Genomic DNA, 27,959 nt, shown 5'->3' with positions numbered 1-27,959 from the left:
TGCCTCAGTCGTATACTGCATGATTGAATGAAAACTCAAAAGACAACACATCAAACACTTTCAACTTTCAAGTCAAAAACAAAAACGACAACACAAAAATTTTTAAGTCAGAAACCGAGATGGAACAGCTCAGCTACAACAGCACAGCAACTTCTGGATTACACTGCAACCCCATGCTGCATGCAATGGATCATTCTGTCTTCGCCACACCTTTCACCATTTGGCTGCAACAAGGTAACCAACAGTGTTACAGAAGTGTTGTTGTTATACCTATTTCAGAAGAGAAAATTATTTTCGAGAAACAAAACTGTGAACACATGCATACTCATTAACAAAAGAATACAAAGAGTAACAGAAAACTACGCAGTCCAACAGAATAACTTTGTGTCTGATTCAAAATTTCTATAGTAGCGGAACAAAGTGGTCTACTCTCTAGTCATGTTAACTAAATCTGTAGTAGTACTTTTTCAAGACATTTGATCAAAATAATTACTTTTTGCTGTTGCATGGGATGAGACGTACGCCTAAGAACAGGCAGCGAGACACACGAGGCACGCCATTTCGGCAATGTACAGGCACTTCCAAGTCTGGGTTGAATGATTTGGCAAATTGGTTAAACGTGCTAAATCACCTATAAATTTTTCACATCAACATTTTACATTCAATAACAATAGGAAATTAACAATAAATACCTTTTAATTTTCATCGTGAAAAAACGTCACAACCGACAACCAATTTCTGCTGCGTCTTGGAACAAAATGGCCGCTATGCGTTCCTGGAAACACTCGCGCTACCTGGTGGACATTTCAGCCAACTATTGACAGCCACCTATTGACAGCCATTAGATTCCTGTTCCAAATGACTGAACGCAACGGCTGGATTGCTTGCTTCGAGACAGCACGCAGCAGCTCAATTGAATTCGATATGCCTTTCGGCTTTCACTAGCTGGCAGGAAATGAATCAAATGAGCATGAACACCAGATTACTCCAGCAACTTTCCCTATAACATGAATACACAAAGTTTTTAGTTAGCTTTTCAGAATTTTTAACTCTTTCACTTTCAACATAAAAATCTCAAAGATAAAAATTAAACTTACAATTTTCTGAAGAAAAGAATAATTTTCCTGCCTGTGGCTGTAAGGCAGCAGCAGCAACGGTTATTGGTGTTTGAGTTAGAGTTCCAACTAACTTTGGCATCAAACAGTCATGTTGAATCTAAGGGAAATATTTCAATCAATATTCCAACATTAATAATTCAATAAAATAAAGTTAATTGCTACCTACTGCTCGAGTAAAAATCAGATGAATACACCACAAGTTGGTATGTGTCCTGCATCTTTTCGTGTGACCATGGTGTGACTTCCCCAAAGTTGCTGCAATAAACCTGAAGATTACACATGGCCTTGATTATGTTCCCATATGACTAAGCTATTATTGGTTTTTACCTGTATTAACTGGATGATGCATTCAGCAAAACAATGATTTCTACTGGAAGAATTGATGGTAGGCTAGTACTTGTAGCCAATGTTTCCTGTTCCTTCCTATGCCTTCCTACAGTGTTAGAATCAGAAATTTGAAAGATGATCCAACACAAATAAAAAAAAAATCACATCACCAACAAATTGCACAGAAAATAAACTTGAATGTAACTATGAATCCACCAAAGATTATACAAATCATGATGGTGAACGAAAGAAAACTACTTAACTTAAGGAAACTCAACACTTGAACAAAAGATTTTCAATACTAACCTCCACCAATGAATCGGCGAGTTGCATTAGATCGAATATGCCAGGTAGTATATTTCGAACAGGATCGATCACGTGCTGGAAATGGAATGCGGGAAGGCCCTTCTCACTGTAATCACTAATCAGCCATAAATGTTGAAATCAACATCTTTCATATGACACTTATTTTAGTTATTTAACAAGTAAATCCTAGTTAACCAAAACCCGTAAGAACACTCCACATCGCCCACACTCCACAGTGAAAGTTCACATAATATGGCCGCCGCGAGGTTGCCATGGCGTTGGTTTGCTCTATTGTCAATTTGGCCATTGATTTGCGCCACCTGGAGGGGAAACGACATCTAGCGGCAATTAATTGTACTTGAAATGTGAAATTCTGAACTGATTGATTTCAAGGTTCAAGCGATTCATTTTATTTGGATCAAAATAATAATAGAATAAAATTCCGTTACTTTTCCAAAATAATGATATGCATAAAAATATTGCCTAATGTAAATGTACGTGACGTACTAGATACGCCATCTCTTAGCTTCGGACAGAACTCAGATGGATGGATAGAAAAAAGTTACGCCATGGAATAGCTCAATGACCGGCCTAGTACTTAAGTGGTCCTTGCATTTTTAATTTAACAAGTCTGGACGAGTAAACATAGATTGAAGTAAGATAGAGACGTAACAAAAATTTTTTATTCACGCTTTAGTCAACGAATATCAAACCCATTGCAAGCGAATTATTGATTCTCTTCACTTGTTCTAGTTATCTAGTAAGTTGAAACAATTGTTTTCCATCGTAAATTCGCAAGTTATATCCACGTTGTAGCTGTTGAATCATGTCTGTCGCGAAACATTCCGACTACTCAGACGAAGACGAAGACTTTAGTTCTTTATATTCGGGGGCTTGTAAGCGTTTTAAAAAAGAAAAGCAAGCAGTTTGTTCTACAGGAAAACCGCATCTTGCCAACAAAAAAGAGACCAAAATTTTTACCTCAGCTGGAAACGTATCACCAACACCTGTTCAGCAGATTGATGAAAGTAGTGATGAAGAAGTACTTAGAGTTCCAAACAGAGAAATTCAAGAAGTTGATTTAGATGAAACAGAAGTTCACGAAGAAACAGACAGACAAGTGGAAACTCTAGAAGACATAGAAGACTGCATCAATATATCACCTGAAGTGTCATTTTCAGAAGATCTTACATCACGTAAACTCAGTAAAGTACCTGCAGCAATACAAGATGAAATTGAGTGTGAGGAGGACCCACTCTATTGTGCTTCGTTGAATGATTCGGTAAGAAGTGAAAAATGGTTTTGGTAAATAATCTTTTATATTCTCTTGCCTATATATTTCTATATTTTTGTGCAGCAATTGAATCAGACCCTTGATGGTGATGAAATAGTGGTAGTTAAAGTTCGCTTCATTGCCCAAAAAGTGTGGAGGATAGAAATCAAAAGGGTAACCTTCAACATCCAACATATCAATAACTAGTCCACTACATTTTTACTATTATTACTATTATTCAGGCTGATTATTTCAAAACCATCTGCCAGAAATTATCAGAGATCACTGATGTGGATGCTGGACAAATAATTCTATATTTCAATGATCAACTACTGAATGACTATGACAGTCTCAAAACAGTGCCACTTGGGATATCAGACATCATTGGTATGTTACTTGTCATTCAAATTACAGTCCATTTCAGCGTCATAAATCGGTTTTAGCAACCCTGGCATGAAGTCAATTGGTTTTCCAATGTAAAAACTTTGGACGATTGGGTTTGGTATTAGCGAACGTTGTAACAGTGCTTTTTTTTAACAGATGCTTCAGTCTGCAAAGAAGGAGTTGTCGTCAGCTCCAACGAAACATTGTTGGAGTTAAAGGTTCAGAGTCAGAACCGGAATGCACAAGTGGTTATATCAATGCGCCCCGAAGACCCTATGGCAGTTTTGATGCAGAAGTATGCGGAAGCAACCGGGATTGATTTGTCCAAATTGAAGTTTAAATTTGACGGCGAAATGTTGGAAGAAGATGACACACCGTCTAGTCTGGAATTTGAAGGTGGCGAGTGTATCGATGTTTTCATTAGAGAGTAGTTTATTTGTTCACTACATTTTTCTTAACTTTACTACTTTGTATATTTTCCCTTGCGCAAATAAATTATGCACTAATAAACAAAAATTCGAAAGACTTTTGTATTATGACGCACAATGTATTTTCATACCTCGCAAATAAAAATTGGTTAAGATAGAAGGCAGAAAACACAGATGGAAAAATTTGTGGGAGGGTGTAGTGGCTTAAATCCTAATATGTTGATGTTACAAGTCTTCATCATCTTCTGGTAGTGCAATGTGTTGAGCTTCCTCCAATTCACCTTCAATTTGCTTCTGCCAATTAGGATCCATCTGCACCTCAGGTGGCTGCAGAGCAGGCATAGCAACAAACTCTAGGTTAGGGTCTCCAATTAGCTTACGTGCTAGCCAGAGGAAAGGCTTTTCAAAGTTGTAGTTTGACTTGGCACTAATGTCATAGTACTAAATGAAACCAAAATTTAGCAAATTGCATTTACAATTTAGTAGCACAATTAACATACCTGGAGATTCTTCTTTCTGTGAAAGACAATGGATTTGGCCTTGACTTTACGATCTTTAATGTCAACTTTGTTGCCACAAAGAACAATTGGGATGTTTTCACAAACTCGGACCAAATCTCTGTGCCAATTTGGAACATTTTTGTAGGTGACACGAGAGGTTACATCAAACATGATGATAGCACATTGGCCCTGCAAGATAAATGAAAGTCAGTCGAGACCATGTGAATACAAGTATGCTGACATTTACCTGAATGTAATATCCATCTCTGAGACCTCCAAACTTCTCCTGACCAGCAGTGTCCCACACGTTGAATCTGATGGCTCCACGGTTTGTATGGAAAACCAAAGGGTGAACTTCCACACCAAGTGTGGCCACATACTTCTTTTCAAATTCACCAGTCAAGTGACGCTTAACGAAAGTGGTTTTTCCGGTACCACCATCGCCAACCAAGACCAGCTTGAAAGTGGGCATGTCAGGTTCGGCAGCCATTCTGTTGTAAATCCTACAAATAATGAGAAAAGATAAGTGAATCGATCAGACTTGATTGCGTCATTCAACAAGAATTTACTGGAACTTAATCTAACGACAACAAAATATATTTTTCTAAAAATTTACACACTCGTGAACACTTACAAGTTAACTGTCAATGTTTAATGTCAAGAGAAAAAAGGGACTATTTCAAACAACTACCACAGAACAGTTTTACCGCCACTGACTAGCTTAGTGCGTTGTCTTTGATGGAGGAAGATGACTGTTAGAGGTTACAACTTGAAAAATGCAGAATAAAATAACTATGATGACTAAAATACTTTCCATGCCGAATTAAAAAGAGATTGGCAAAAGAAACATTACTGCTTACTTAAAACAACGAAAAGATGAAGGATGTGGACAATATTCGAAGATAAATCTAACTCACCGGCGGTTTTAAGCTTTAGGTTCACAATCGCGCGGTTCTAATACCAAACTGGTCTCTAAAAATTCTGGTAGCGTAAAGGCTGGCTGAAAATGGGTGGCTCTAAAAAATTCCTAGCGAGATGTTGCCAAATTTCACTAGGAGAAACGGCGGGAATATTTTCCTTTTCTTTGAAAAAAAGACGGTTGGAATTTGAAAATGGAAAGTAGGCTGTAGCAGGGCTGTAGCTCTCTATTTCTCTAAAGCCTGTCTAAAGCTTTGAATGTAATTTATTAATGTTGAATTTCATTCAGGCCTATTAACGGGATGATGTTTTTTAATTTTTTAATCAACAATATATTTATTTTGTGTGAGATTAAAATGCTAAATGTGTTAATAAAAAGGATAGTAGCACTTAATTCAAATGAAATTACCTTTTAAAAGAAGAAAGAAATTCCTATAAGCATCACTGTATATAAATTAATTAATAGGACATTAAAAGACGTGGTAGCAGCATGATGAATATTTCTGTCAAAGTTATGATTGCTGTTTTTTTTGTTAGTCATTATTTCATTGTATGTTATAAAATCAACCGTTCGAAGAAAAATAACAACGGAGGCGATCATTCATACAAGCATCTGTATTTATTGATACGATGAATTTCTGGGTTACAAAAAATAATGGCGAGTTTTGTTTTACAAACAAAATATCAATGAACTATTACAAAATAATTTTCGGAAGGTTTCATCACAGTGTATAAAATCTTGGGAGATAAAGCTATGACGAACATTTTGATGCGATACCGGTTCGTTTGTAACTCAACGCGAAACTGACTACTTGAACGAGGATCCAAACAAAAAACGCAAGACAAAGGGGAATATGGGGATAGGGGGTTTCAGTAGTCATCACATTCCACATTGGCGAACTAATCATGCACACATAAAAATAAACTAAAATAATCTGAAATAAACATGGAACTCCAAGTTTTATCATATATAGTTATCAAAGTTAGGAGATTTTTTTATTTTTTGCAGCTTCAATGAACTTTGCCATCAGACTCTTGACAGAAAATGGGTCCTCTTTTTTGGCTCTTGTTTCTTTTTTTGTGCTTAACCTTGATGATGGATTTTTTCCAGAGTGCCCAAAGTGATTACTAGTCCTCTTGTTTTTGCAGTTAACATTCTTTGATGCCTTAAGTTTGTTTGATGTGATGGAAGGCGATGGGGCAATCAGACGAATGGTGGCGAATAAATTACCTTCTTCATCCACGTCTATGTCAACTTTTGACTTTGGTACCGAAGATGTAGAAGGACGACTCAATGGGACTTTTGTAGTAGCTTCTTGTGGTGATTCCAAATGTGAAGGTGCGAAGGGAAGCAGTCGAATCTCGTCGGGATCAATGACACTGGATTCCTCGAATTCAGATTTCACCAACCAAACCGGCGAATTGTGTTGAAGTAATTCAACTTTCACAGGCATAACATGCGGGGCCATTTTTGTTAATTTTCTGGGAGATTGGCTTACATTGGTTTCGATCAATCGTTTTTTTGCTTGAAGAGGTGTTGTTGTTTCGGGAAAATCGGAAAGAAGAAAGGGATTGGCAGTTATTTTCCCAGCGGCTAACGGTGGGTTAAGGACGGGAGCAACGAGAAATGGAGGTGCAATTGGTGCAACAGTGGTGATGAATAATGGATCCATTTCCATTTCTTGATCCATTTCTTTGACATCTTGAGGTTCCAGGAAATGGGTAAAACAAAGACGACTGTCATCGAGTGGATCAAATGCGCTGCCTTCCCAACAAATGTCTTCACAAATAGCGGGCGACTCGAGCTTCACGTTAGGTATTTGAGGTTTCTCCGTGAAATGGGAAAATGGCATATCCTTGTTAGAGATGTCAACATCTTCCGACACATCCTCAAATTGAAAAGGTGGACTGCAATGCCAATCAGATAAATCAGGGGTCTTCTTGGACATGGAGTCTTCAAGGAAAGTGGTCTCCATCATCACTTCTTGTTCCATTGCTGTTGCTGAGTAACGATCTGGCATTACAACTTCTCGAATTGGTGGAACATTCGTAACAGATTCCTGTGAATTCGGATATGCTACACGAGTAAACTGTGCTTTCATATGGGTAGAGGATGAATGAACAGGATATTCTGAGGGTGTCATCCAATTTGAATCAACTGGCATCAATAAAGGACTAGGACTTGGAGTTAGAATGGAAGCAGGTGCCAGATATTGAAGATTATCCATCTCTATCTCATGTTTTTTGTCAACAGTTAAGAAGGAAGATTGAGAAGAACAACCGATGGGAGATTGAGATGCCATGGATTTAAATTAGATGAGTTATTTGCCTTTGTGGAATAGTAAAAGATGTGCTGCACATGGACACAGCTGACGTAGTGTAGACTGTAGAATCTCTTGAAATAAACTTTGCATGTGATGTCAAGAAGGGATCTGAAATAAAAAGAATACACATTTTGGTACAATTCCATGTCCAGTGTCCACTTGCAGAGCAAACAAACTGACAAGTATTTTTTGAAAACCGAAATTAAAGCAAGGAGAAAGGCTGCATCCAAATCAATGGTGCTAAATCTCATCAAATGGTAATATTCAACAATCAATGACAAAGAATTTCACATAGTGTGTGAGCAGTACTTGCATGTGTTCATATTATTGCTTTGTCTGTTTTGGGAACCACATGAGCTAACGTAGGCTGCCTGAAATGTTGAATTTCACTTACATAATGAGCTGTAATACTAACCAATATAATTTTACATAGGGGTAGAGTTGAAGTTGAATTAAAAGTCGAGGTAGATGCTGAAAAATTAACAATAGAACAGACATTTTGAGATTATGTTGAGAAACATTGACAATGATAAAAATGGCTATCACCAGTTTAGAAGCAAGGCAAATGCTTATTTAACTTATCAAAGTTGTCTTTGAAACTAGAAATTTCTATTAAAAGAAAGATCAATCAAACTTTAGTTTGGTTAAAAGTTCATTTCATTGCAGGAAATCAAGTTGGAGAGCTCTTACATGCGACACACCGGTGCACTTTATGCCATTTTCCCGCGAATTTTCCATCAGTTTTAGTCGACCTTAGGTCAAGCCTAAGTCCCACCCCCTCCAATCACCACCAACCAATAGATGGCGCTGACCGCAGGAATAACCAAATCTGCAATCAAATGTTTTTGGTGCGTCTTATTAATGTGCTTATCATTTTACCTTCCGCTTGGCGATAGAAAGTTAAACAAAACATGCATTGCACAATCAACACAAATAATATTGGAAAGTAGACTGGCCTTGGTATGGCGACGTTGGATTTCCCAACCAAGTTTTGTTGCCATGTCATCGCTGTCTACCATTTGGTATATAAAGGCCCTTGTTCACCTGTCGGCATATTCATTAGTCTTCCAAGATGCGTTCATTGTTGATCATTTTCTGCGTCGTCTTGATCGCTGCCTTCTTCGTCGGTAAATTTACTTTAATTTTATAATTCTTTATTTCGTTCAAAGAACATTAATAACTAATCACGTAATTGTTTTCAAAGTCGAGACGGAGCAGACCCCGCAACTAACTGGCGGTCGTCCGCCGATGGTTGGTGGTAATCGTTGTACTTTCGGCCCAGCTTTTTGGTGCGCAAGCCCACAGAACGCCCAGCTGTGCGGTCAAGGGGTACGCTATACGCTGTCCAATTATATCATTATAAACCCAATTTATTTCCTCGACTTTAATTAATTCGATTCTGATGTATACGACAGGCTGTCGACCACTGCAATCGCGTTGGATTCAGCGGATAAGAAGGAGCGTCCCAGCCAATGAATAACGACGCCTTTTTGCCCGTGTCCAAAAGGCTGATGGCCTTCAACTTTTCTCCCATTTCGTTGATGGCCGGTGACGACGCTGTTGTTGGTGAAAGGCGCTTCTTCATGACTCTTTTCTACTTGTCATTGTATTCACACTCTTCTGACTCTGTAACCGGTGAAGGCCGAGACATAAATAATTGGCTATTCAAATAAAGAAAAAAGAAAAAAAAAAGCTCTTGGAGACCCTTTTCATGTCGTACGTGATTTATCGAATCGCTCGGCTTATATAGAAATAAACACACTTCACGCATATCCGTTTATTTGTCACGTAAAGCTGATGGAGGCATACAAAATACAAGTTTCATCATTCATATTTCAATAGACTTGATCCGTTCAAAAAGAAATGTACATTCTTCTCTTCTTTTGATATGAAAAGAAAAAAAGAAAAGAAACAAACTGGTTATACGTCGCTAGTAAATAATATTTATAATCTTACATTTATACGCTCCCAAATGCTTGTTTACGAACTTGGTAGTAGTAGTTTGAATTGAATAGTACTTAGTATGTAGGCTAGTTTGGTGTGTGTATAGTATTTTTAATGTCAGTGTGTAAATGGTAATTTTTTCGAAGGGAACTGGAACGGTATTTTTTTAATAACAATCATCATCGGCCGTTCTTCCGTTTGTAAAAATTACGTCCGTCGGGCGAAATGTAGTACACAGTATACATTATATATATCACCGTCACATCTGGTTATACTATAATAATCATTAAGTTCACGTGATGACATCATCCGGGGTAAAAAAATAAGAAAAAAGAAAAACGACATTCAAACAGCTGAAAATGACTGCTGATTGTCGTGATTCAAAAAGTACTGTGTGTTTTATGGGTCATGCTGTTATTACACAGGGGGGGGTTTGGCTGCTGGAATAGGTGTGTATCCATCAGCGAACCCGATTATTGGGTTAATACACAGGGTTTAATAATATAAGGAATTTTCTTATGTATGATATAGTACAGTATACATTATAATATAGTGGTTAGTTACGATTTCGTTATATATATTTATGTATATATATAAGCTTGGCTTTTTGGAGGAGGGAAAAAGTTATTCATGTCATTAAGTCTATAGTATTTATATATGCGATTAAAATTGACGTGATAAAGGAAGGAAGAAAAAAGGAGAGCTAGAGAGAAAAATAACCACCGCCTGGTTTCAGCAGTGGGTTTCACCAGTGCTGCTGCTATTGCTGGATGAATCCAGGTCAATGGTGATGGGGTCGCTGCAGTTGGATTTGGGCGACGACATGGGCGGATGTTTCTGCTGCTGGCCCATAGAGGACGGAGGCACACCCGTAATGCCCAGCAAACCCAAAGCATCTTCCAACTGCTGGTTCCTCTTCATGGCCTGGACGTACTGCTGCTGGAGATGGCGTTGATAAACCAACACTGTGGCCTTCTCTTCGTGCCACACCTTTATTTTTCCCCCCAGGAAAACAACGAAAATGACAGTTAGTTATTGTTTAAACACTGGCCATTGTCTGACAAGTAAAGAAATATGAATGACGATATATACCTGTCGCTCTGCGTCGATGCTCTGCTGCTGTTCCATGATTCTCCGCTGGAGCCGCTGGACATCGGCGACGGTCAAACTGGTGGCAGATGAGGATCCGTTGTGCTGCTGCTGTTGTTCGGGTTCGCCAATCAATTTGCGACCGGACAAGATGGGCGAAGTGATACTGCGCCTGTTATCCAACGGCTTCTGGTGAGTCATGGCTTGTTCCAGCCTTTGTCTGGTATTGTGGGCCAGCTCTTGAGACTCCTTGAGCTGGGCCCGCATCTTGGCCATTTCCTGGCAGCGTTGACTCTGCTCGTTTTGGGCTTCCTTCAGCTGCGACTTGAGCAAGGCCATCTCGCCGCTCTTTTGGCAAAGCGTCCACGACGTCTCGTCCAGCCTCGACTGCACTTGCTCCAGCTGGCCCTTGAGCTGCTGCACCTGCTGCTTCAATTGTTTCCGATCCGATTGCCATTGTTGCGTCTGAGTCTGCAATACGAAAAGGCGAAGCGAAATTTGTGTCAATTCATTCAATTCTTTTTTAAAAAAAGAATTATTATTTCATTGTTACCTGCAATTGGCGTTCAGCCTGAGATGATTGTTGCTGGGCGGCTCTCATTCGCTCTTCATAGATGGACCGCAATTTCTTGAGCTCCCGCTCCCAACTCTTTTCCTTCTCCTGGTACACCTGGAAGATGACGGCCTCGTTCTGTTCCAGGGTCTCCCTGAGCAGAGCGATTTCGCAGTCCTTTTCCTTGAGCAGAACTTCCAGTTCGGCCACGCCAGAGTCGGACGGCGACGGAGTTCCGTCCGCCAGCGAATTGTCGCCGCCGTCGCAGCAGTCGAAATCCTCGTCCAGCGAGGAGCCCGTCGATTGCTTCCTCATCCGCTGGAGCCCGTAGCTGCTGATGACGGAGCTTCCGCCCAGGATGGATCGGATTCTTCCTTCCTCGACCACCGGCGTGACGGCGCCTCCGTCATTTTCCCCGCGACGCTCGAACGACGTCGACAGCAGAGTCGTGCTGCTCCCGTTGCTGCTCATGCTGCTGTTCATCAGAGACGAGCCCTTGGAGACGGACGGCAGGCCGGCCCAGCTGCTTCGACTGCCATTACAGCTCATCAGGGCTCCGTGGTGATGGATGCCGGCCGATGAGTGATGATGCAACGGATCGTAGGCGCTCAATAAAAGTCCGCCTTTGCTGTTCTTGCTCAAACCCAACAGGCCGCCATTTTCAATGTCTTGCTGCTGCTGTTGCTGCTGCTGCTGCTGGGAATGACGTGGCAAGGTCGACCTGACGGAATTACACAAAAATTTTCAAATGAAACAAATGAACAAAAAATGTTTACGACTCGCGTTCGTACCTCGCCAAACTGCTGAGGTTCACTTCAGAGCCGCCGAGGACCCATTGCGGCGTCGAAGTTCCGTTGGGCACACCCGGTCTTGCGCAATTGAACGGCTGCAGCGACGAAACTCTGTCCAGGTGCAATTCGGAACTGCTGTACGTGACTCCGCCGACGCTGTTGTTGTTGCTGCTGCTGCTGCCGGATCCGCCCAATACGCCAGCGCTTCCTTTATTGACTGCGCCCATTTTTTAATGATCGGGAAATCGAAGTAGAAAATGAAATAAAAATAAAAAATTCCAATTTTAGTCGTCCGCCAGTGACATTGTGTAGAAGCGAGCGCCCAGTAATTATTTATTCATTGTTAAGTACACACGGCCTATCAATCATTCGTGATGAATAAAAAAACCAACTCACCGGAGGAGCGTGACGAAGAGGGCGGTGGCCGATACGCCGGCGGCTGACGGATCTGCGTGGGAGAATTGGGCGGTGCCGCGACGCTGGAGAGGGAGCCACCGAATCGGCGACTTAGATCGGCCACTCGGCCGCTAGGTCCAGTCGTCTGTCCGGCCGCTGCCGAGCTGATGCTGTTGATGCTGGTGATACTGCCGGCGGCCGCCTTGTTCTGATGCTGGATGGCCGGCGGTAAGTTGCTGCTGTCCGACGGTCGGCCGCCATGAGTGGCGTCCAGTGACTTTCGCTGGGCGCTGGAAGGTGGCGCTGCCGTTTGCTGGGCGGCTGCTGCTGCCGGCCTGGCGCAGAGCGTGCCCATTTCTGACGGTTCCACATGAGGTCCTTTGCTCCAAGAGAAGCGCTGCAAATGCGGTTGCCCTCTGGCGGGGGTGGCGGCCAGGGGCGTCTGTTGCCCGGCCGACAAGGCGGAGCAGCGCAAATCGGACGTGCTGTTGTACAAACCCCACGAGTGACGGCCGGCGTTGTTGTTGTTGATGTTGTTGTTGTTTGTCGTCGCGTTATTGCAGCCACCAGATGATGACGTCACCGGCTGCTGCTGTTGCTGCTGGTTGTTGGTAGCCGATTGGCTGCTGCTGCTGTTGAGACAGCGATTACCCAGGATGGGCGTCGTGTTGGCCGAGGACACGACCGGCCGACAAGCGATCGGTTTGATCACACCTTGACCCTGGACAGGAAACATAAAAGACACGATTCCAATCATCATCAGTTTTCCGGGGTCGGGGGGCATTGATTGATTTCTATACATGCATACGTCATTCACGTTTTTCATGACCCGAGAGCTTATAGAGGACGTATAATATAGTATCTCTCTGTGCCGTGAGTAATGAGGTGAAATATCTCTTATAAAAGATAGATTGAGTTACCTGACTGAGAACGCCGCTAACTGGCGCCAATCTGGGCGGAGCGATGGCCGTTCCACCGGCTCCACTACCGGCGGTTTCCATGGCGGCGGCGGCGGCGACCACAACGACGACGTCAATCCAGGTGTGTGTAATCGACTAGGAGGATCAAAACCAGCAGAGAAGTAAAGAAGAAAAACTCAACAGCACCGGTATGGGGTGGGGTGGCGGTGGCCAGAGTTTGAATGGGATCTCCCTTCAACGATGCGGGAACCTGTCAAAAAAAGTCGGTAGAAAAATACAAAGTCATCCGTCATTAATGCGCACGCAAATGTTTTGTTAATATGCATATCGTGGAGAGCCATTCAACAGAAACGGTATATGTTGATATCGGGAATTTAACACACACGAGAGAGAGAGAGAAGTCGGCAGAGACGGAACGATGAACGAGAAAAACAAGTTACGGATTAGCTTCTCTCTTATTTTTCTCTTTTTCCCAGTTTGATTTATGAACAATGCGGATGAGAGGGACAGAGACGAGCACTCGAGAGACGCGTCATCCATTGAAAAAGTCGCATCCCCTCTGAAAAAATAAACGATGTTCTCACGCTTGTAAAAATGTGGAAAATATACACCAGCAGACTCTTTCTTCTTCTTTTTATATTTTCAGTCAGAAAAGGAGTCGTCTGTTTAGTGTTTGTAATATCGAAAAATGGCGAGAATGGGAATTATCCAAAAAACAACAACATCACGGCGAAAGAAAGTGTTGGCCAAGAAAACAACAACAACAACAACCCAAAAACATTTTCATTGGTTAAATCAAAAAGGGCGATGCCGTAAAACGATGAAATAATCCCTTTTTCGGCAACCAACCGACAAATTAAAAAAGCTCCGTTCAAACGAAAGAGAATGTTTTGAAAGTTTTTCCTTTTTCCCGGCGCAATATAACACACGAAGGACGGGAAAACTAAACTGCTGAAAGAAATTTGTAATAACAATTGAAATTTACACATTTTTTGGGGGGCAAAAGAAGAAGGCGGTTGAAGAGTTGTACGACATGTCACGTTGATGCCCAAAAAAAATAAATGTAAACCGATGAAACGATAATTACCGCGTGAATCAGGAACTGCAGGGGGAGGTCTTGTAACCTCTAACTGGAGGGGGAAAATAGGACTAGAAAAGAAGAAGATAAAGGTCTCTTGGCGTACATGTGAGAGATACAAGGAGGTCAACAGCTGATGATGACGACGGGTTTGCGGGCCGTCACACGATCGGCGGTGCACCTGGTGGTGAGATCCCCCCAGTGTTGTTTCCCTCCTCTTGTAATGTACCGTACAGTTAGACTTTTCTAGGTCCCCCACCAGCCACCACCACCACCGGTGAGTTGGATATAATAACAGACACGCCTATTTCATGGGAGGGAGAGAGAATTTATGTGCAAGTCGCGCGGCCGGGTTTTACAAGTAGAACCGACGCGCGCTCCCGATGATTTTTTACACGCACTACCTAACCTTGTAACCACATCACGTCTTCCATCATCACTTTACTATATTACTCGTTCTATTTTTCTATTTTTTGTTTGACTATATTCGTATACGTGTTTTGTTCATTCATTTGGTCGGTCCGCGTGTGTTAGATTTCGTTCGTTAGTCGCCCCATAGCCGGCAGAGCTCAACGGATGATGCAAATGCCACACAGCTATGATGCCCATCTTTTCTTATTCTTATTCTTTTCTCAATCACGTAACACAGCCGAAAGATGATGGCCCTTGAAGCGATCAAGAGAGAAGAGCCACATATGAGAGCGTGAGTCATCGCCACCATCCGTCTTGTGTTGTTATGGAAGAAGTTGCACAGACGACTCGGCGGCGGTTGAGGAGGCAACAACATTTTCATGGGGCGATGGAATAGAATGAAGAAGAAACCGCAGCATTGCCGGGGTCTGGGGGCCGTCCCTTGACATATGGAATGTTCACTTCAACAACAACATAACAACCCCGAAAACGAAAGAAGAAAATGATTCTTCTTCTTCTTCCTCTTTGAATCAGAAGAAGAAGAATCACATACGCACGACGACGACAGCGACGCCACCCACTTTCCATCAGTCCGGGCGTGAATGTACAACCTACACAACAACAGCAACAACCTCACGACTCGTCGATATTTCTAACTTCCTCCTCCATTTACAAGACTTGCTTTTCATCACTCTTTTTCGTGTGATGTCTATTTCGGGTTTTTCACGAACGGCAGAACGAAATTATTTATTTTTTTTTTGGTTTGTTATTCAACAAAGAAGAAGAAGATGCCGGGGAATGACCCACATCGACGTTTTAATAGACGATAATGATGATGAACTCTTGCTGGTGTTTTCTCTCCTCTTCTTTTTTGTTTGGATGATTTGACACGACACGAATTTAACTCTGCACTCGCGGCGCACCAAAAGGGAGAAGAAGAAGAAAAAAAAAAAAAAAGAGAAACGAAACAAACTGAAGAATCGTGAGCCGTTTCAAAGGAGGGGGTTAAAAGGAATGAAAAAACAAAACAACACAACCAAAAATAGTTATTCTATTCGAATCGCCTCCATTTTGAATCTCTCCCGACAAGAGAGAGAGAGAAAATCGTGCAGCTGCACGTTTGGCTTCGAGTAATTAAGGTAGTCGTCGTAGATGTTGCGCATAGTGTAGAGAAGTACATAATAACTGCGAGAGAGCCAAGCCACCGACCAAATGAGGACTGTCGGGGCGATTAGGCCAATGAGAGAAGCGCAGATGGAAGAAGAAAGAAGAAGAAAAAGAACAAAACAACAATACAGAGAAGAAGAAGAAGAAGAAGCGAGTGGTGGGGGGAAAACGGAAAAATGTAAGCATGTACAAGACTACAAGCGCATTATATTGCATCTTACCGCCATCAAATTCAAATTTAAACAAAAGAAGAAGAAAAAGAAGAAAAGAGCTCGGCTTTTTAGCGAGTTTGGTCACGTTCAACTGTTGAACTATGCGCTGCTGCTGCTCCTGCTGCTGCCTATACTACCGTACAAGGTTGCCCTTTTATGACATGGGTTGCAGCGTCCGTTTGTTATTCCCGGGAAAAAAACAAAAAAAAAGGTCTTTTCGTGTATATTCCAGAAAATGTCCTCATCGAACTGGAGAAAGGAAAGAAATCGAAATCGTGAAATTCTTATATTCACTTTTTCTTTTTTCCTTTTGTAAAGTGGCCAAGAAAATGTTGATAATCAAAAATTCAAGAGAGCCTACTACTGACCCACACACACACACACATACGTGATGATGATACTGTGTATATGGTCATTTCCCATTGGCAATTTTGGCCGACCGCACGCAGTACTTTTACTCACGACACACGACCACCACCAGTGGGAAAAAGAAGAGAAAAAAAAAACACAATTTAGTCATTGTGTGTGTGTATGTATTACACACGGAATAGTCAAGTGTCTGCCTGTCTGTCTGTCTGTTGTGTGAACGAGACGCTTTGCTGGCACGCTTTGACCATATCCAACACGGGGAGATTATCGGCGGAAAAACGCCGGTTATATTCTCTCATCGTGAACAACGCAGCAGCGCTATACGCTATAGCCTTTGACGATCAAAAGGACACGATCAGAGGCGTCTCTCTCATTGTCCATTTTTCTCTCCATTTTTCAGCAAAATTTTATTTTTCATTTACAATCAAAGAGAAAACCAAGGAGCGGCTTTTTATAGGTCGGCAAAATTTGTGTGTGAGTTTTTTTTCTTCTCCTCCAACCGATCGAATGCGATGACCAAAAAAAAAAAACCCCGAACGAACGGTGAATGCCGCCTCACGAAAAATAGAAAATTTGATGCGTCAGAACGTGAAATGAGGGGGGAGGAGGTATATAGTATCTATTCTGACGCGTATCAAATATAGCCGAAAGAAAAGAAGAAGAAGAAGAAAACGATAAAGAAGAAGAAAAAAAAGAACCTTATTCTTCTTTCAATGCAATGAAATGGCAGGGAAGATCGAGAGGCTGGGCTGAATAAGTAGCAGCACCATCAGGCAGGTTCTCCTTTCTTTACAGATACAAAAAAAAATATGTTTTCACGTTTTGAAAAGTAAGACGCAGGTATGTTCTACACGACTATTGTACAGCACATGTGTAAGCAGATATTAATGTGAAAAACCCGGCCGTATAGTAGAAAAGAAAAAGGAAATTAAACACTTTTGGGTATGATTCATTAAAGCTGCTGCTGATGCTGCTGCTGCTGTTGTGAAAGTTGTAGCTAGCCCAAAATAGGACAAGACCGTCTATATTGATACCAAAGTTAGGATTGATCAATCGATATCTAATATGTTTAAAGAAATGGGCAATGTAATATTTTCCAATAAAAGAAATTGGTTAAGAAAATATATAAAGAGAAGCTTTTTCGTTTCGTTTGTGAGCGCAAGATATTTTTGTAGGCCAGCAGTATAGTGGCCCGGAGAGCTTTATTTTTTCTTCCGGGTTGGATATAACAGCAGCAGCACAGCGCATACATAATATACAAGATCACGGTTGATGGGCGGAGTTATAGAGCGGCTTGAACTCACACACACACACACACAGCAACAGGTGAGTGTGAGAGAGATGGATAGGAGGATAGACGTAAAAGAAAAAAGGAGATAGATAGAGATAGATAGAGGCAAAGAAGAATGGGAGCCTCTTCTTCTTCTTTTAAAAAAGAAAAAATATTTTAAAAAATGTTTTCCTTTCTATATGGCACTTATTATTACTAGACGTCCGTCCAGAGTCATGTACCGGTTGATTCACCAAAAGGAGCGTATATATAAAAGATCGCGTCACCAAATAAGCCAAAGCATCTCTCTCTCCTTATATTATTCTGTTCCTCCGCATCATGAATAATATGATGGCGCACATAGAGTGTTGCGTCCCGTCGCCCTCGTGACACGAAAACACGGAAGAAGAGCTCGGCGATGAGAGGAGGAGGACGGCAAACGGCACGAGATACCGTTGAACCAACAACAAACGATTCGCGGCCATTTTCTCACTCCCATCTTCAGACCGAATCTTTTTTTCTTCCACGTAAAAAGAAATAAAAGAACCGAGTCATTTTCACCTGATTGTGTCAAAGAAGGTCAACACAGTTTGCTTTTTTTCTTCTATATAGCCAGCGGCTGTATTTAGCCAAAATAAAAATCACGAACCAATCAAAATAACACTTGCGTTTTATTTATATAGGAAAAAAAAAAGAAGAAAGTTTTCAGCGCGCCATATCAGAAAACGTTTGGGAGAAAAAAAAAAGTCTCGTGAAATGTTTAATTGATTGATCGTGATGATGTGATGCCGAGAAAAAAAAAAGAGGCGAAGCGTATCCAAACGAATATTCGTGACGTGTTGAACGAACTATAGCCAACCCAACACAGCGGCTCTAATCACCTCCCCCTTTTTTTCTTGTTTTGTATTTTTACTTTTTTTTTTATTATCCAGAAGAAGAAGAAATATATAAAGAGAGTCTTTGACTTTCTTCTCCCTTTTCTTTTCCCCCCGAAATTTTATTCAAGTTTGTGTTCTTCCATTTTTATAGAGTTATATACTTCTTCTACTACACACAAGTATATATATAGGAGGGCCAGTATATAGTATAATATTCGAATCTGTTTATCTTTTTATGTACTATTACCAAGTCTGGCGCTGATGCTATAGCTCGGTTATTCTCCGCGTTCAGTTATTTGCTGGGCCCGTTAGCCCTCGAGATATACTGCTGCACGCAAGGTAGCCACATAGATACATGCATCTGTTTCTTCTTCTTCTTTTTCTTCTAGTTTGGCCTGTACACCAGAATCTAACTTGGGACGTTCACTGAACTTTCAATAGCGTTCTGGCCAACGAAAAACACACACACACAAGGAGAATATAATGATAATCGTTGGCTTCCTCCGGTATCGATTCGCCAAGTTAACCGACCCGAAATTGCCGTGCTCAATTCTTTTTCGATATAGTATAATACCGCAAAACTTTGGTCTGTTGTACATATCCCCAAGGAGGAAAAATAACAATAATAAAAAAGAAGAACCTCCTTTTTTGTGGGTTTTCAAACGAAAGTCCCTGTGACTATGAACATGAAAAAACTGCCAAAATGGCCTTGTGTCTTTGTCCCCTTTTGCTTTTTATTTGATAAAAACCCCAAAAAACATTTCCCTTTTTTTTCTTTTCCCGATTTTGTGCTGGGAATAAGCGGAGCTGTAGGGGAGAGATTATGGAAGAAAAAGGAAGTACGCCTTGTAGTAGGAAATGTCTAGCTCCTATAATAAAATTGAGCAGGAGAGAACAATAACAAGGGTATTATAAATATAAGCACGCCAGCAACGGAAGTCAGTTATTTCAACGTTGATTTGAACCGGACCGGACATTCAAGTTCAATTGTGTCTCCTGACGGCCGTTATATATACCTGAGCGTCTGACTGCCTGCCTGCCAGTTGAGAGTTAAGACTTGTCCGAAACAAATTTGTTCACATCCATCCATCCATCTAAAAAACCCACACCAAAAGTCCATATGGTGGGTGGAAAGAGTCGTCCCCCCCGACAACGAGAAACAGGTTTTTTTTAAATTTATTTGTTTTGTTTTTTTCTTCCCCATTTGGGGGTATCCGGTCCATTTGGATTCATTTTTCTCTCATTTCTTTTTTTCATGGCCGACAGGTAGACGCGCGACGAAACAAAACCACACGACACAGGAACCGCCCGGATGCACAATTAATTTGTTTGTCAATTGCTGCGACTGGCCCCCAAAGACACACACACATGCAGATGATGATGAAGAAGAAGACTTGAATGTTAGTTGATTTTATATTATTATTATTAAGGTCAAAAACTGGCTTCTCTCTGTCGATGAATAAATTACGCCCCTCGAGGCGATTTAAGCGCGCCACTGAACTCTGGAAAAATGTTTCACGTTTTATGCCTATGAGGCTCTTGTTGCGCAACTACTATCGCATTAGACTCGATTGTATTGTACTTTACTTTACCATTCTTCTTCGGTTGTTTTCGTGCGTGCAAGTTGTTGTATGCGTGAACTCTCGAACGAAAATTGTAGTTGGTTTCTTTTTCTTTTTTCAAAAGTGGCGCCATCGAGTCGACGCTGTTGTCTTGATTTTATTTTTCTTTGGCCGACCTTGAAAATGAGAAAAAGTGCTATGCCACACGAAATATCACGCAATGACGTCACGATTGAATCTATTCCATGCTGGTGATCCAGATCCATGAAATTGTAAAACGTCGTAGAATAAAAAGGGGGGGAATTGATAACGACCGGCTCTTTTGAATTCTTCCTCATTTCACGCCAGCGCACGATGACGTCACCAAGGAGCGTGACCGTCCAAAAGAAAAGAAAAAAAACCTTCCCTCCCTCCCTCCCGTCCAACAAAACATTCGAATATTTTTATAGTACGCCGGGGTCTTTAATATTCATCATTTCGGTCCTCCTGATATTAGTATTCATAATTCCATTAGACAGCCATTGAAAATCTCTCGGCTACATACATGGCCATGTCTAAAAAAAAGAAACACTTACACCAAGCTGCAAATGGTCATGGCATTTCACGCCAGCAACGTCTCGTGCTCTATGCCACCCGTAGAATAAACCGAGAAGCGCGAAACTTGAAACAAAAATCCCGCGTGAAAAACCGGAGACAACAAACGAAATTCGGGGGAAAATTGGTCGGTAGGGTCGGGTTGATCCAGCGATCAATGTCACGCGGTGACACCCACACACACAAAGCTCAAAAAACAGGATTTTTGATTTTTGCATGGTGAGCGTATCATCAGGAAATGCCAGTCGGGTTATAAGATTAGGGGTATACGACAGGGCGCGATGAAGCGATGAACGAAAAAGCCAAGGGCATCAGAGAGAAAATCCAATAAGAAAATTTTAGCCAACGACCCCTCTCCATTTTATATTCATCAGCTAATCAGCACTTTTTGTTTCTGTCGCAAGTCTTGCGGAAAACAAAAGACGTCTGGAACAAACCAAAAAACGACATTCCTCTGCTGCTCTCGTCAAATGACACACACAACAAGGAACGGGAGGAATAAATAAATGAAAAAGAAGTAGAAGAAAAAGTTCTTTTTTTTCGAAAAAAGTCGTGATGAATACATCAGAGACTTTTCGTGTTTGGGGACCGTTGAGCATTTTTCACGCAGTTGTTTTCGTTTTCTTTTTCTCGTCGATGTACTTTGCATTTTGTGTGTCCCCCTTTTTTTCTATTTGAAAAGACGCGCAACTGAAGCGTTCGGTTGTTTTCCCTCTCGGTCACGATAATTATCAGAGCAGCCAATGGGAAACGCTCTACAACGGGGAAAGAAAAGGCTCAGCTTCGGGAGAAAGAAAAAAGGAAGTCGTGAAACGATAAAAAAAAAGGGTCGACGAGGGTCAACAGTTTGTTCTTACCCTCACGCGTTTAAAAGTGAACGAGCCAACGCTGAGCTGCTGTCTAACGACACACACGTCCTATAACCTTTTGTGGGGTTTCGGGTGGTGGCCCAGCGAAAAAAATCTATCCGGCGTTTGCCCAAAAAAGGGGCCCAAAAATATAAAAATAAAAAAAAAATTTCCTTTTTTTCTTTGAGGGGGGAATGGCTTTCTCCTAGCTCCAGTGAAAGAGAAAAGTTTGTGTTTCACGAATTCCGTCTGTGTGTGTGTGTTTGTAAGTCAATCGGCGGCGGGGGGTTGAGCCCTATGGAAGAAGAAAAACAAAGTAACACAACTGCGGTTATGATTTTGAACGACGTACGTACGTGTGTGACGCTTTGAATGTTGTGTACACATTCCACCAGTCCCCATGTCTTCTTCCCAGGGAAATGGGCAAAAGTGAGTGATTGATTTGGATAAGGGAATCCGTTTTTCACACATATTCCCAGGAAAGACAAAAAAGCGCTTCTTCTTCTTCTTTCCTTCTAGACGTCACAGAGTTTCTTTCCAGACATTTCCCCCAGCACAAGATTTTTTGACCGCCCGCGACGGGAATGTTAAAAAGACCCAACAAAATCTTTGGCCAGGAAAAAAAGCCCAAAAAACCCCTGGAAAACAAACAAAACAGAGATGCTGCCGCTTCTTCTAGAAAGGAACCTCTGATCGATTGATTAAGAGGAAAGCCCTGGAGGAGAAAAACTATAAAAACAAGGCCAACAAGAAGAAGAAGAAGAACAAACGAAAGAGAAAAGAACACAGTCGTATAATATCAACAGGTGGAAACGGAGAGAGAATTCACGTCCGCTGCTATATACCTTCGCTACACATAAATATTGATGTGCAACATAATCTTTATCCTCGTTCTATAAAAAGAAACCGAGGAAGGAAAAACAAAAATACAATTTTTCTTTTAAAAAAGGGAATTAACGATCCAGCGCGTTTAGATTATATTCACGCTGAACGACGGCGCTAATATTTTCCAAGAAGAAGAAGACCCCCAACTTTTTTCGGGGTCTAACGGGGTTCCGCCCGCGTGTATTGTATGCCGAGATACGTACGAGAGTAATTGCTTGGGGATGGCTATTAACGCTCTCATCTCGTGAAAATCTTCTCCGGGAGAAAAAAAAAGAAAAAAAAACCGGCCGATGAAGTTAAGAAGAAAAATATAACCGGAGAGAGATTGTAAAAATAGCCTCGCGCGCGCGTGACGTGGCGGGAGGTCTTCTGCTGTGCATTGTTAATTTTATACATTTTGATGATGAACAACGAAACAACGAAGAAAAATTTTTTTTTGTGTTTTTTTAAACGTGCGGGAATGATACGCTTAAAAGAAAAAAAAAAGCTCTGCAACAGCATCTGCTGCTGCTGTGGTGATGATGACCCACGCGCTTAATGCAATATCAAGTATTTCATGCGCCATCAAACTTCTTTTAATGATTTTCTGAAGGAGAAAAAAAAAGAAACAGCAACTTTTGAAGTTTTTCCTTTCAACGGATCACGACATTAGCCCACGCATTTCATTGCCATTTTTTTTTTGCGGCGCATTCTGCACGACCGCGACGCCAAGGTTGCCGCTAACCTCGCCTGGGGCAGCCATCTGACAAATGGCAATAAAAATTTGATATTCTCTCTGCTCTTCTTTTGTTAGATTTTTTCGACGTTGTGTGTGTGTCTGCTGCTGCTACACATAGTGCGCGCGCCGATGACGCAAAAAGAAGAACCGACCGAGTCATTTCAGGATGTGCGGGCGAGATTCACGACTGGCGTGAAGAAATAAAAAAAAAAGTTTCAACTTTGCCTCGAGGGGGAAATTCGAATTGGTGTGTACACATTTTTTCGCCGGCCGTTTTGTTCAAACATTTCACCAAGGGGGGAAAAAGAAAATTTTACCATTTTGCGACGTCACACTCACGCGCTTGTCGTGATGATTCAAAATTTAAATTGCTAACTATACTTCACACATTTTAATCTATTGTGGCGATTGCGTCATCGAGTCTTTGGGTGGCTGAACCAAATAAGTCGCCCGAGAGATTGATCGATTGCCCTCATCTGATTCAATACAACAAGAAGAAGAAGAAGAGAGCGTGACTCAGATTTTGAACATACCTGATGGCCGCCGAGGTTTGCGTGAAATTGCCTTCCTTGTGAATCTAACTGGACGCACACGAACGAGAGAAGAAAAACGATTTTTTCTCAGGAGAGAGAGGCTGTGTGTGATGTCGCCCCACCTGCTGCACAAACTTCCTGGTGTCCGGTTGAATGTGGTTAATCCGAAAATAAGTACGAAATCACGAAGTGCTGATGACCGTCAAATTCCAACGTGAATTTTCACTTTACGCAGTTTAAAAAAAAATATTAAAATCCGAATGAAAAAAACAGTCTGGCACGTTTTAAAAAATGTTTAAATAATTCGCCGGACTCTGTTCGAATTTTGAGAGAGCGAAAAGAACTACACGTCGTGAGTCGAAAGTGGCCGAGAGGCAACTGGCGGGCTCTTGGCTTTTTCTTTTTCCTTTTTTCTCTCTCTCCCTGCCTCCTCCTGTGTGTGTACCTTGATCCCTCCCCTTTTTTCCCATTTCTCTATCCTTTTATCTTTTCTTCTTCTTCTTCTTTCTTTTCTTCGCTTCATACAAACGCGAAGGGGGGAGAGAGAGAGAGCAGACAATCGGCCTGATTTCAACTTCTTCTTCCTAAACATTTACACATCCTCTTTTTGATTTTTTAACCCCCCCAACGCCCAGGTGAATCTTTTTCGTGTACACCTACTTTTTGGGTTGTCCAGCTGCCGTTGTTTGACTGGCCAACAGGAACTGGACGAGCATGTGGACGGAAGAAAAAGAAACAACTGCCAATCAAGTTGATCAACACCTGGACGGTCTCACCTTCTTGTCGTTCTCATTGAACTTTTGACGCAATCAAGCGGGACTCGACTTGGCTTGTAGAAGATTGTTAAAAAAAGAAATTGTTATATTGTTGTAATCTTGTATAAATACGGCGAGTGTAATGATCGATAAATTAGGTTAAAAACCAGAGATTTTCTCGGCTTTCTTTTGTGTTTTGCGGGGTTGAGTGGATTTTTTTTTAAATCGCTCTTTATATATATGTAAATTTTTTCGTTTGTGTTTTGGTATAGAAATATATACTACGCCATGTTGGAAAACGGCGCTCCTATTTTTGTAAATGCGAGCGCGCGGTAACTTTAAACGGGCGACCGACTTCCGTTTCTTTTTTTTTTTTCTCTTTTATATATTTTTACCTGCAGGCTTGATGTGATGATGATGACTCGGAGCATTTTCAATGTCTATAATAAGCTAACACGTAACCTAACCCAACGTAACTATCACAAGAAAAAGAAAAAAGAATAGAACGTGTACGTCAAAGTCCGCGGTACTTGTTGCCTCATTTTAAAAAGAAAAAAAAGCCCGGGACCCCCTCCGCTGGCAGACACACATTCGCGCATCCACCCACCGTGTCCGGTCGCTTCTATTTTTCTTGTTCGGTAATTTCCCTTCTTCTTCTTCTTTTTCATGTCTGTCATTTTTGTTTTTAAAAATAAAAGAATGAAAGAAACGACGTAGTACTTGTCGGCCGTTTCCGGTTGTCATTTGTACATTTCCCTTCTCCGTTTTTCTTTTTTCCTGGACATGTCTCTAGGTACACTTTATTTCTTTTAAATGTTCTCTCTAAGAGTTTAGATCCTAGAGGATATGCACATAGAAGGAAAGGAGAGCTAGAGAGACTTGGGAGGTCATTAGACCCTTTTTTTGCGATGGTCAGTTTAGTTTGAAATGGAATCAAAAACTAAAAGAAACAGACGGAGAAACGGAGAGTCTTTTTTAAGGTTTTTATATTTATACCTCCGAGCTGCTGATGGGCTGTTGCCTGCCGGCCGGGCCGTTTTTTTTTGGCCTCGACAACAGGCCACACGGCCACACCTTCCAATGTTTAATTTCTTTTTTTTTCTTGTCTGATGGTTGATGATGTAAAAAAGGAAAAGAGCTCAGCTGCTGATGATGAGAAATGCCGTGAGCGCAGCCTCCTGCCATGATGCATCGTCTCAAGTGCAGGTGGAAATTGCATCACAATGTTCATCCACAGCCAGCGTCTGAAACAAAAAGAAGAATATTATTGATGCACCTGGCAGCGCTAAACAATGGGAGTGTGTAGCCTACATCGTATATACGAGAAAAAACTCGGTCTGAATTTCATTCCCAGAAGTCAGACTTCATCTGTAAAATGAAGAACAACGGCATATAGCGGACTTACTATATACTACCCCATTCATTATCCTCGCGGCTGTGCTAAAATTACGTTACGCATTTGCCATTTGACCTACTATTGAAGGTTAAAGTATGAAGCTGCACCGGATGGGGTGTGGTCGTCTGAATTCAAAAAAAAACAAAACAATTCCATCACACGCGAGGAGAGCAGCCATCATCATCATGCCGAATATATGTGGTGCCCAAGCGCCCAACTTACTGTGAAAGATATCGGGAGACGACTATACGATGGGGAGAAGAAGCTTTTGATGGTCGTTTCACCTTTTTTTATATTCACATTCCTCGTCTTATTATGACATGACATAGTATTTATAGAGAGAAACTTCACCCCCCCCCCCCCTTCTTTTTTGTCCACCCTTTTATCTCGTCTTTATCCCATCCGTTCGTTTGACTTAAATGGACAATCATCTGATTCGAACGGTGACCATTTTTCTCTCCCCCAGCTCTAGACGATGCGGTTTCAAGTGGGAAGCTCTGCGCGACACTCCCTCCTCTTTACTATTAATTCCTCCTCCTCCTCTATCCACCCCCCCGTCTAATTATTTAACGGGGGGTCATTTATTACCAGGTAATTTACCATTATTACGAAATATCCAGCGATCATCATTTCCATCCTCTACCACGAGAACGGTCCCAACAACAATTCCGGCGTGTCATCCAACATGACTACGTCGACTTCCGCATCTTCTTCCTCTCTCAATCACCTCCGCCACCCCAACGGACCCAACACTCCGACTCCAGCTCCAGCGGAGCTCCGTCCGGCAACTCTTCCGGCAACCAGCAGGTCAACCCCGTTCCCAGTTCCTACCCACCCCCCGCTTAAAAATCGACCCCTTCCCTAAATCCAAACCGCAAATGCGTTATTGAGACGGTCAATCTCTTGCTGAAATCACATCCGGAATTGATTCCTGGCCTTCTGCAATAGCTGCTTGGGCTGGGCATAGCAATATTGTTCGCCTGGCAAAAATAAGCGATTTTGGCTTATCAGAGTCTTGGGTCTTGGGTGCTGGAGAAAGTTTTTATTCAGCTTCAAAAGGTGGAGATGGCCTGTGAAATGGTACATAACTTCTTAAGCCGTTACTGTGCCTCTTTTTTTAAACGACCGACATCAATCGAACTGTGTTGATGTAGTACTCGCTAGCCTTTTGGCTGCCCCACCCCCATTTTTTTTTAAATGACCCCCCCGACTTCAATGTTAAATCCCCCCCCCCTCCCGTTATCCCGACATGTTAAAATTCCCTGTTCCAACATTACCAACTATTCCTTTATTATTATTATTATTATTCCTTAACATTACCTGCCCCCGCGAGTTGGGCGGTTCGAAAGCTTACGAGAACGTGAGACTTGATCCGCTGGATCGAACCACTTCATCATGCTCTGCTAGATGCTCTTTTTCAAATTGGCTTTGGGTGGAGCAGATGGCGCTCTGTCGACCGATAATCAGCCGAATCCACCGCAGAAGCCACCAAGGAAACTCCAAGGCTTGGAAATTCCACATAACGAATTGATGTGCTTGGCGCGGACGGGATCGCAGGCCGAAGGTTGCGACGTCCCGGGCCCACGCTTTCGGGTCGAGAGCCCCGACCCCTCTGTTGAAATGGCTGGTAGGGCTGAGCAGCCTGCCGTCAGTGTCGACAATGATTCGACTTACGACATCCCTCGCGGCGGATGTATTTACGACAGCCCCCGCGAGTTGGGCGGTTTGAAATCTTACGAGAACGTGAGATTGTATTTGAATTGAAAGCCTCCTCCCTAAATCCAAACCGCAAATACGAAGAAAAAGCGGTTTAATCGCCAATAACTGCGAAGAGACGTGCGAGTGCACTTGACTTCGCAACGACACAATTCAATTGGGCGAGCCAATCGTGCCCGTTCCATCCATTCCGGATGAAGAAACTAAGACAGACAGATAGAGCGCTCGGCTCTTTTCTTTACATGTGCTGCTGACATGAAAAGTTGATATCGTATACGACCCAGCGTATTATCACC

At 42.0% G+C, this 27,959-nt stretch overlaps 4 protein-coding genes and 3 long non-coding RNA genes across 13 annotated transcripts; 2 read left to right on the top strand and 5 right to left on the bottom strand.

The window, feature by feature from the left end:
• Nucleotides 1–45: 45 nt before the first annotated feature.
• LOC124192041 lies at nt 46–814 on the bottom strand. The gene is made up of 3 exons (XR_006873556.1): nt 693–814; nt 494–631; nt 46–270 (listed from the first exon to the last, which is right to left on the bottom strand). It is a non-coding gene; the product is annotated as an uncharacterized LOC124192041 (long non-coding RNA).
• Nucleotides 815–1,112: 298 nt separating this feature from the next.
• Nucleotides 1,113–1,993, bottom strand: LOC124192040. The gene is made up of 4 exons (XR_006873555.1): nt 1,752–1,993; nt 1,446–1,551; nt 1,285–1,384; nt 1,113–1,215 (listed from the first exon to the last, which is right to left on the bottom strand). It is a non-coding gene; the product is annotated as an uncharacterized LOC124192040 (long non-coding RNA).
• A 332-nt stretch (nt 1,994–2,325) lies between these two features.
• Nucleotides 2,326–3,933, top strand: LOC124192078 (NFATC2-interacting protein-like). Its single transcript, XM_046585224.1, has 4 exons — nt 2,326–3,033; nt 3,109–3,198; nt 3,267–3,411; nt 3,565–3,933. Exons 1-4 carry the CDS (start codon nt 2,578–2,580, stop codon nt 3,837–3,839), a joined length of 966 nt encoding a protein of 321 aa, XP_046441180.1. The 5' UTR covers nt 2,326–2,577; the 3' UTR covers nt 3,840–3,933.
• Nucleotides 3,925–5,406, bottom strand: LOC124192079 (GTP-binding nuclear protein Ran). Of its 3 annotated transcripts, none has more exons than XM_046585225.1 (4): nt 5,254–5,406; nt 4,584–4,839; nt 4,337–4,525; nt 3,925–4,277 (listed from the first exon to the last, which is right to left on the bottom strand). In XM_046585225.1, exons 2-4 carry the CDS (start codon nt 4,824–4,826, stop codon nt 4,062–4,064), a joined length of 648 nt encoding a protein of 215 aa, XP_046441181.1. In that variant the 5' UTR covers nt 4,827–4,839; nt 5,254–5,406; the 3' UTR covers nt 3,925–4,061. The 3 variants fall into 3 exon arrangements, with proteins under 3 accessions (XP_046441181.1, XP_046441182.1, XP_046441183.1); XM_046585226.1 differs by having other exon boundaries at nt 5,197–5,344; XM_046585227.1 differs by lacking the exon at nt 5,254–5,406 and adding an exon at nt 4,971–5,068.
• A 577-nt stretch (nt 5,407–5,983) lies between these two features.
• Nucleotides 5,984–8,330, bottom strand: LOC124192239. 5 transcript variants are annotated; one of them, XM_046585441.1, is made up of 4 exons: nt 8,269–8,330; nt 8,125–8,187; nt 7,994–8,049; nt 5,984–7,686 (listed from the first exon to the last, which is right to left on the bottom strand). In XM_046585441.1, exon 4 carries the CDS (start codon nt 7,555–7,557, stop codon nt 6,238–6,240), a length of 1,320 nt encoding a protein of 439 aa, XP_046441397.1. In that variant the 5' UTR covers nt 7,558–7,686; nt 7,994–8,049; nt 8,125–8,187; nt 8,269–8,330; the 3' UTR covers nt 5,984–6,237. The 5 variants fall into 5 exon arrangements, with proteins under 5 accessions (XP_046441397.1, XP_046441398.1, XP_046441401.1 ...); XM_046585442.1 differs by having other exon boundaries at nt 7,973–8,049; nt 8,125–8,306; XM_046585445.1 differs by lacking the exons at nt 7,994–8,049; nt 8,125–8,187 and having other exon boundaries at nt 8,269–8,310.
• A 233-nt stretch (nt 8,331–8,563) lies between these two features.
• On the top strand, nt 8,564–9,409 carry LOC124191980. Its single transcript, XR_006873525.1, has 3 exons — nt 8,564–8,705; nt 8,783–8,907; nt 8,994–9,409. It is a non-coding gene; the product is annotated as an uncharacterized LOC124191980 (long non-coding RNA).
• LOC124191979 (leucine zipper putative tumor suppressor 3-like) lies at nt 9,341–24,187 on the bottom strand. The gene is made up of 7 exons (XM_046585060.1): nt 23,797–24,187; nt 13,272–13,521; nt 12,352–13,072; nt 11,956–12,172; nt 11,165–11,885; nt 10,615–11,082; nt 9,341–10,512 (listed from the first exon to the last, which is right to left on the bottom strand). The coding sequence occupies exons 2-7, from the start codon at nt 13,350–13,352 to the stop codon at nt 10,255–10,257; spliced, it is 2,466 nt and encodes an 821-aa protein (XP_046441016.1). The 5' UTR covers nt 13,353–13,521; nt 23,797–24,187; the 3' UTR covers nt 9,341–10,254.
• Between the last annotated feature and the right edge of the window lie 3,772 nt (nt 24,188–27,959).

Source organism: Daphnia pulex, chromosome 4, assembly GCF_021134715.1.
Source record: "Daphnia pulex isolate KAP4 chromosome 4, ASM2113471v1".
In the NCBI taxonomy this organism is placed as follows: Eukaryota; Metazoa; Arthropoda; class Branchiopoda; order Diplostraca; family Daphniidae; genus Daphnia; species Daphnia pulex.
The sequence above is the reverse complement of the archived record's forward strand: the minus strand, read 5'-3'. Positions and strand labels throughout refer to the sequence as shown.

Coding starts and splice junctions, on each gene's coding strand:
- LOC124192078 (XM_046585224.1), top strand. CDS start 2,578: ATGTCTGTCGCGAAACATTCCGACTACTCAGACGAAGACGAAGACTTT. Junction 3,034..3,108: donor GTGCTTCGTTGAATGATTCG/GTAAGAAGTGAA, acceptor ATTTTTGTGCAG/CAATTGAATCAGACCCTTGA. Junction 3,412..3,564: donor TGGGATATCAGACATCATTG/GTATGTTACTTG, acceptor TTTTTTTAACAG/ATGCTTCAGTCTGCAAAGAA.
- LOC124192079 (XM_046585225.1), bottom strand. CDS start 4,826: ATGGCTGCCGAACCTGACATGCCCACTTTCAAGCTGGTCTTGGTTGGC. Junction 4,526..4,583: donor GAGATGGATATTACATTCAG/GTAAATGTCAGC, acceptor TTTATCTTGCAG/GGCCAATGTGCTATCATCAT. Junction 4,278..4,336: donor ACAGAAAGAAGAATCTCCAG/GTATGTTAATTG, acceptor GGTTTCATTTAG/TACTATGACATTAGTGCCAA.
- LOC124192239 (XM_046585441.1), bottom strand. CDS start 7,557: ATGGCATCTCAATCTCCCATCGGTTGTTCTTCTCAATCTTCCTTCTTA.
- LOC124191979 (XM_046585060.1), bottom strand. CDS start 13,352: ATGGAAACCGCCGGTAGTGGAGCCGGTGGAACGGCCATCGCTCCGCCC. Junction 11,886..11,955: donor AACCTCAGCAGTTTGGCGAG/GTACGAACGCGA, acceptor TAATTCCGTCAG/GTCGACCTTGCCACGTCATT. Junction 11,083..11,164: donor AGGCTGAACGCCAATTGCAG/GTAACAATGAAA, acceptor TTCGTATTGCAG/ACTCAGACGCAACAATGGCA.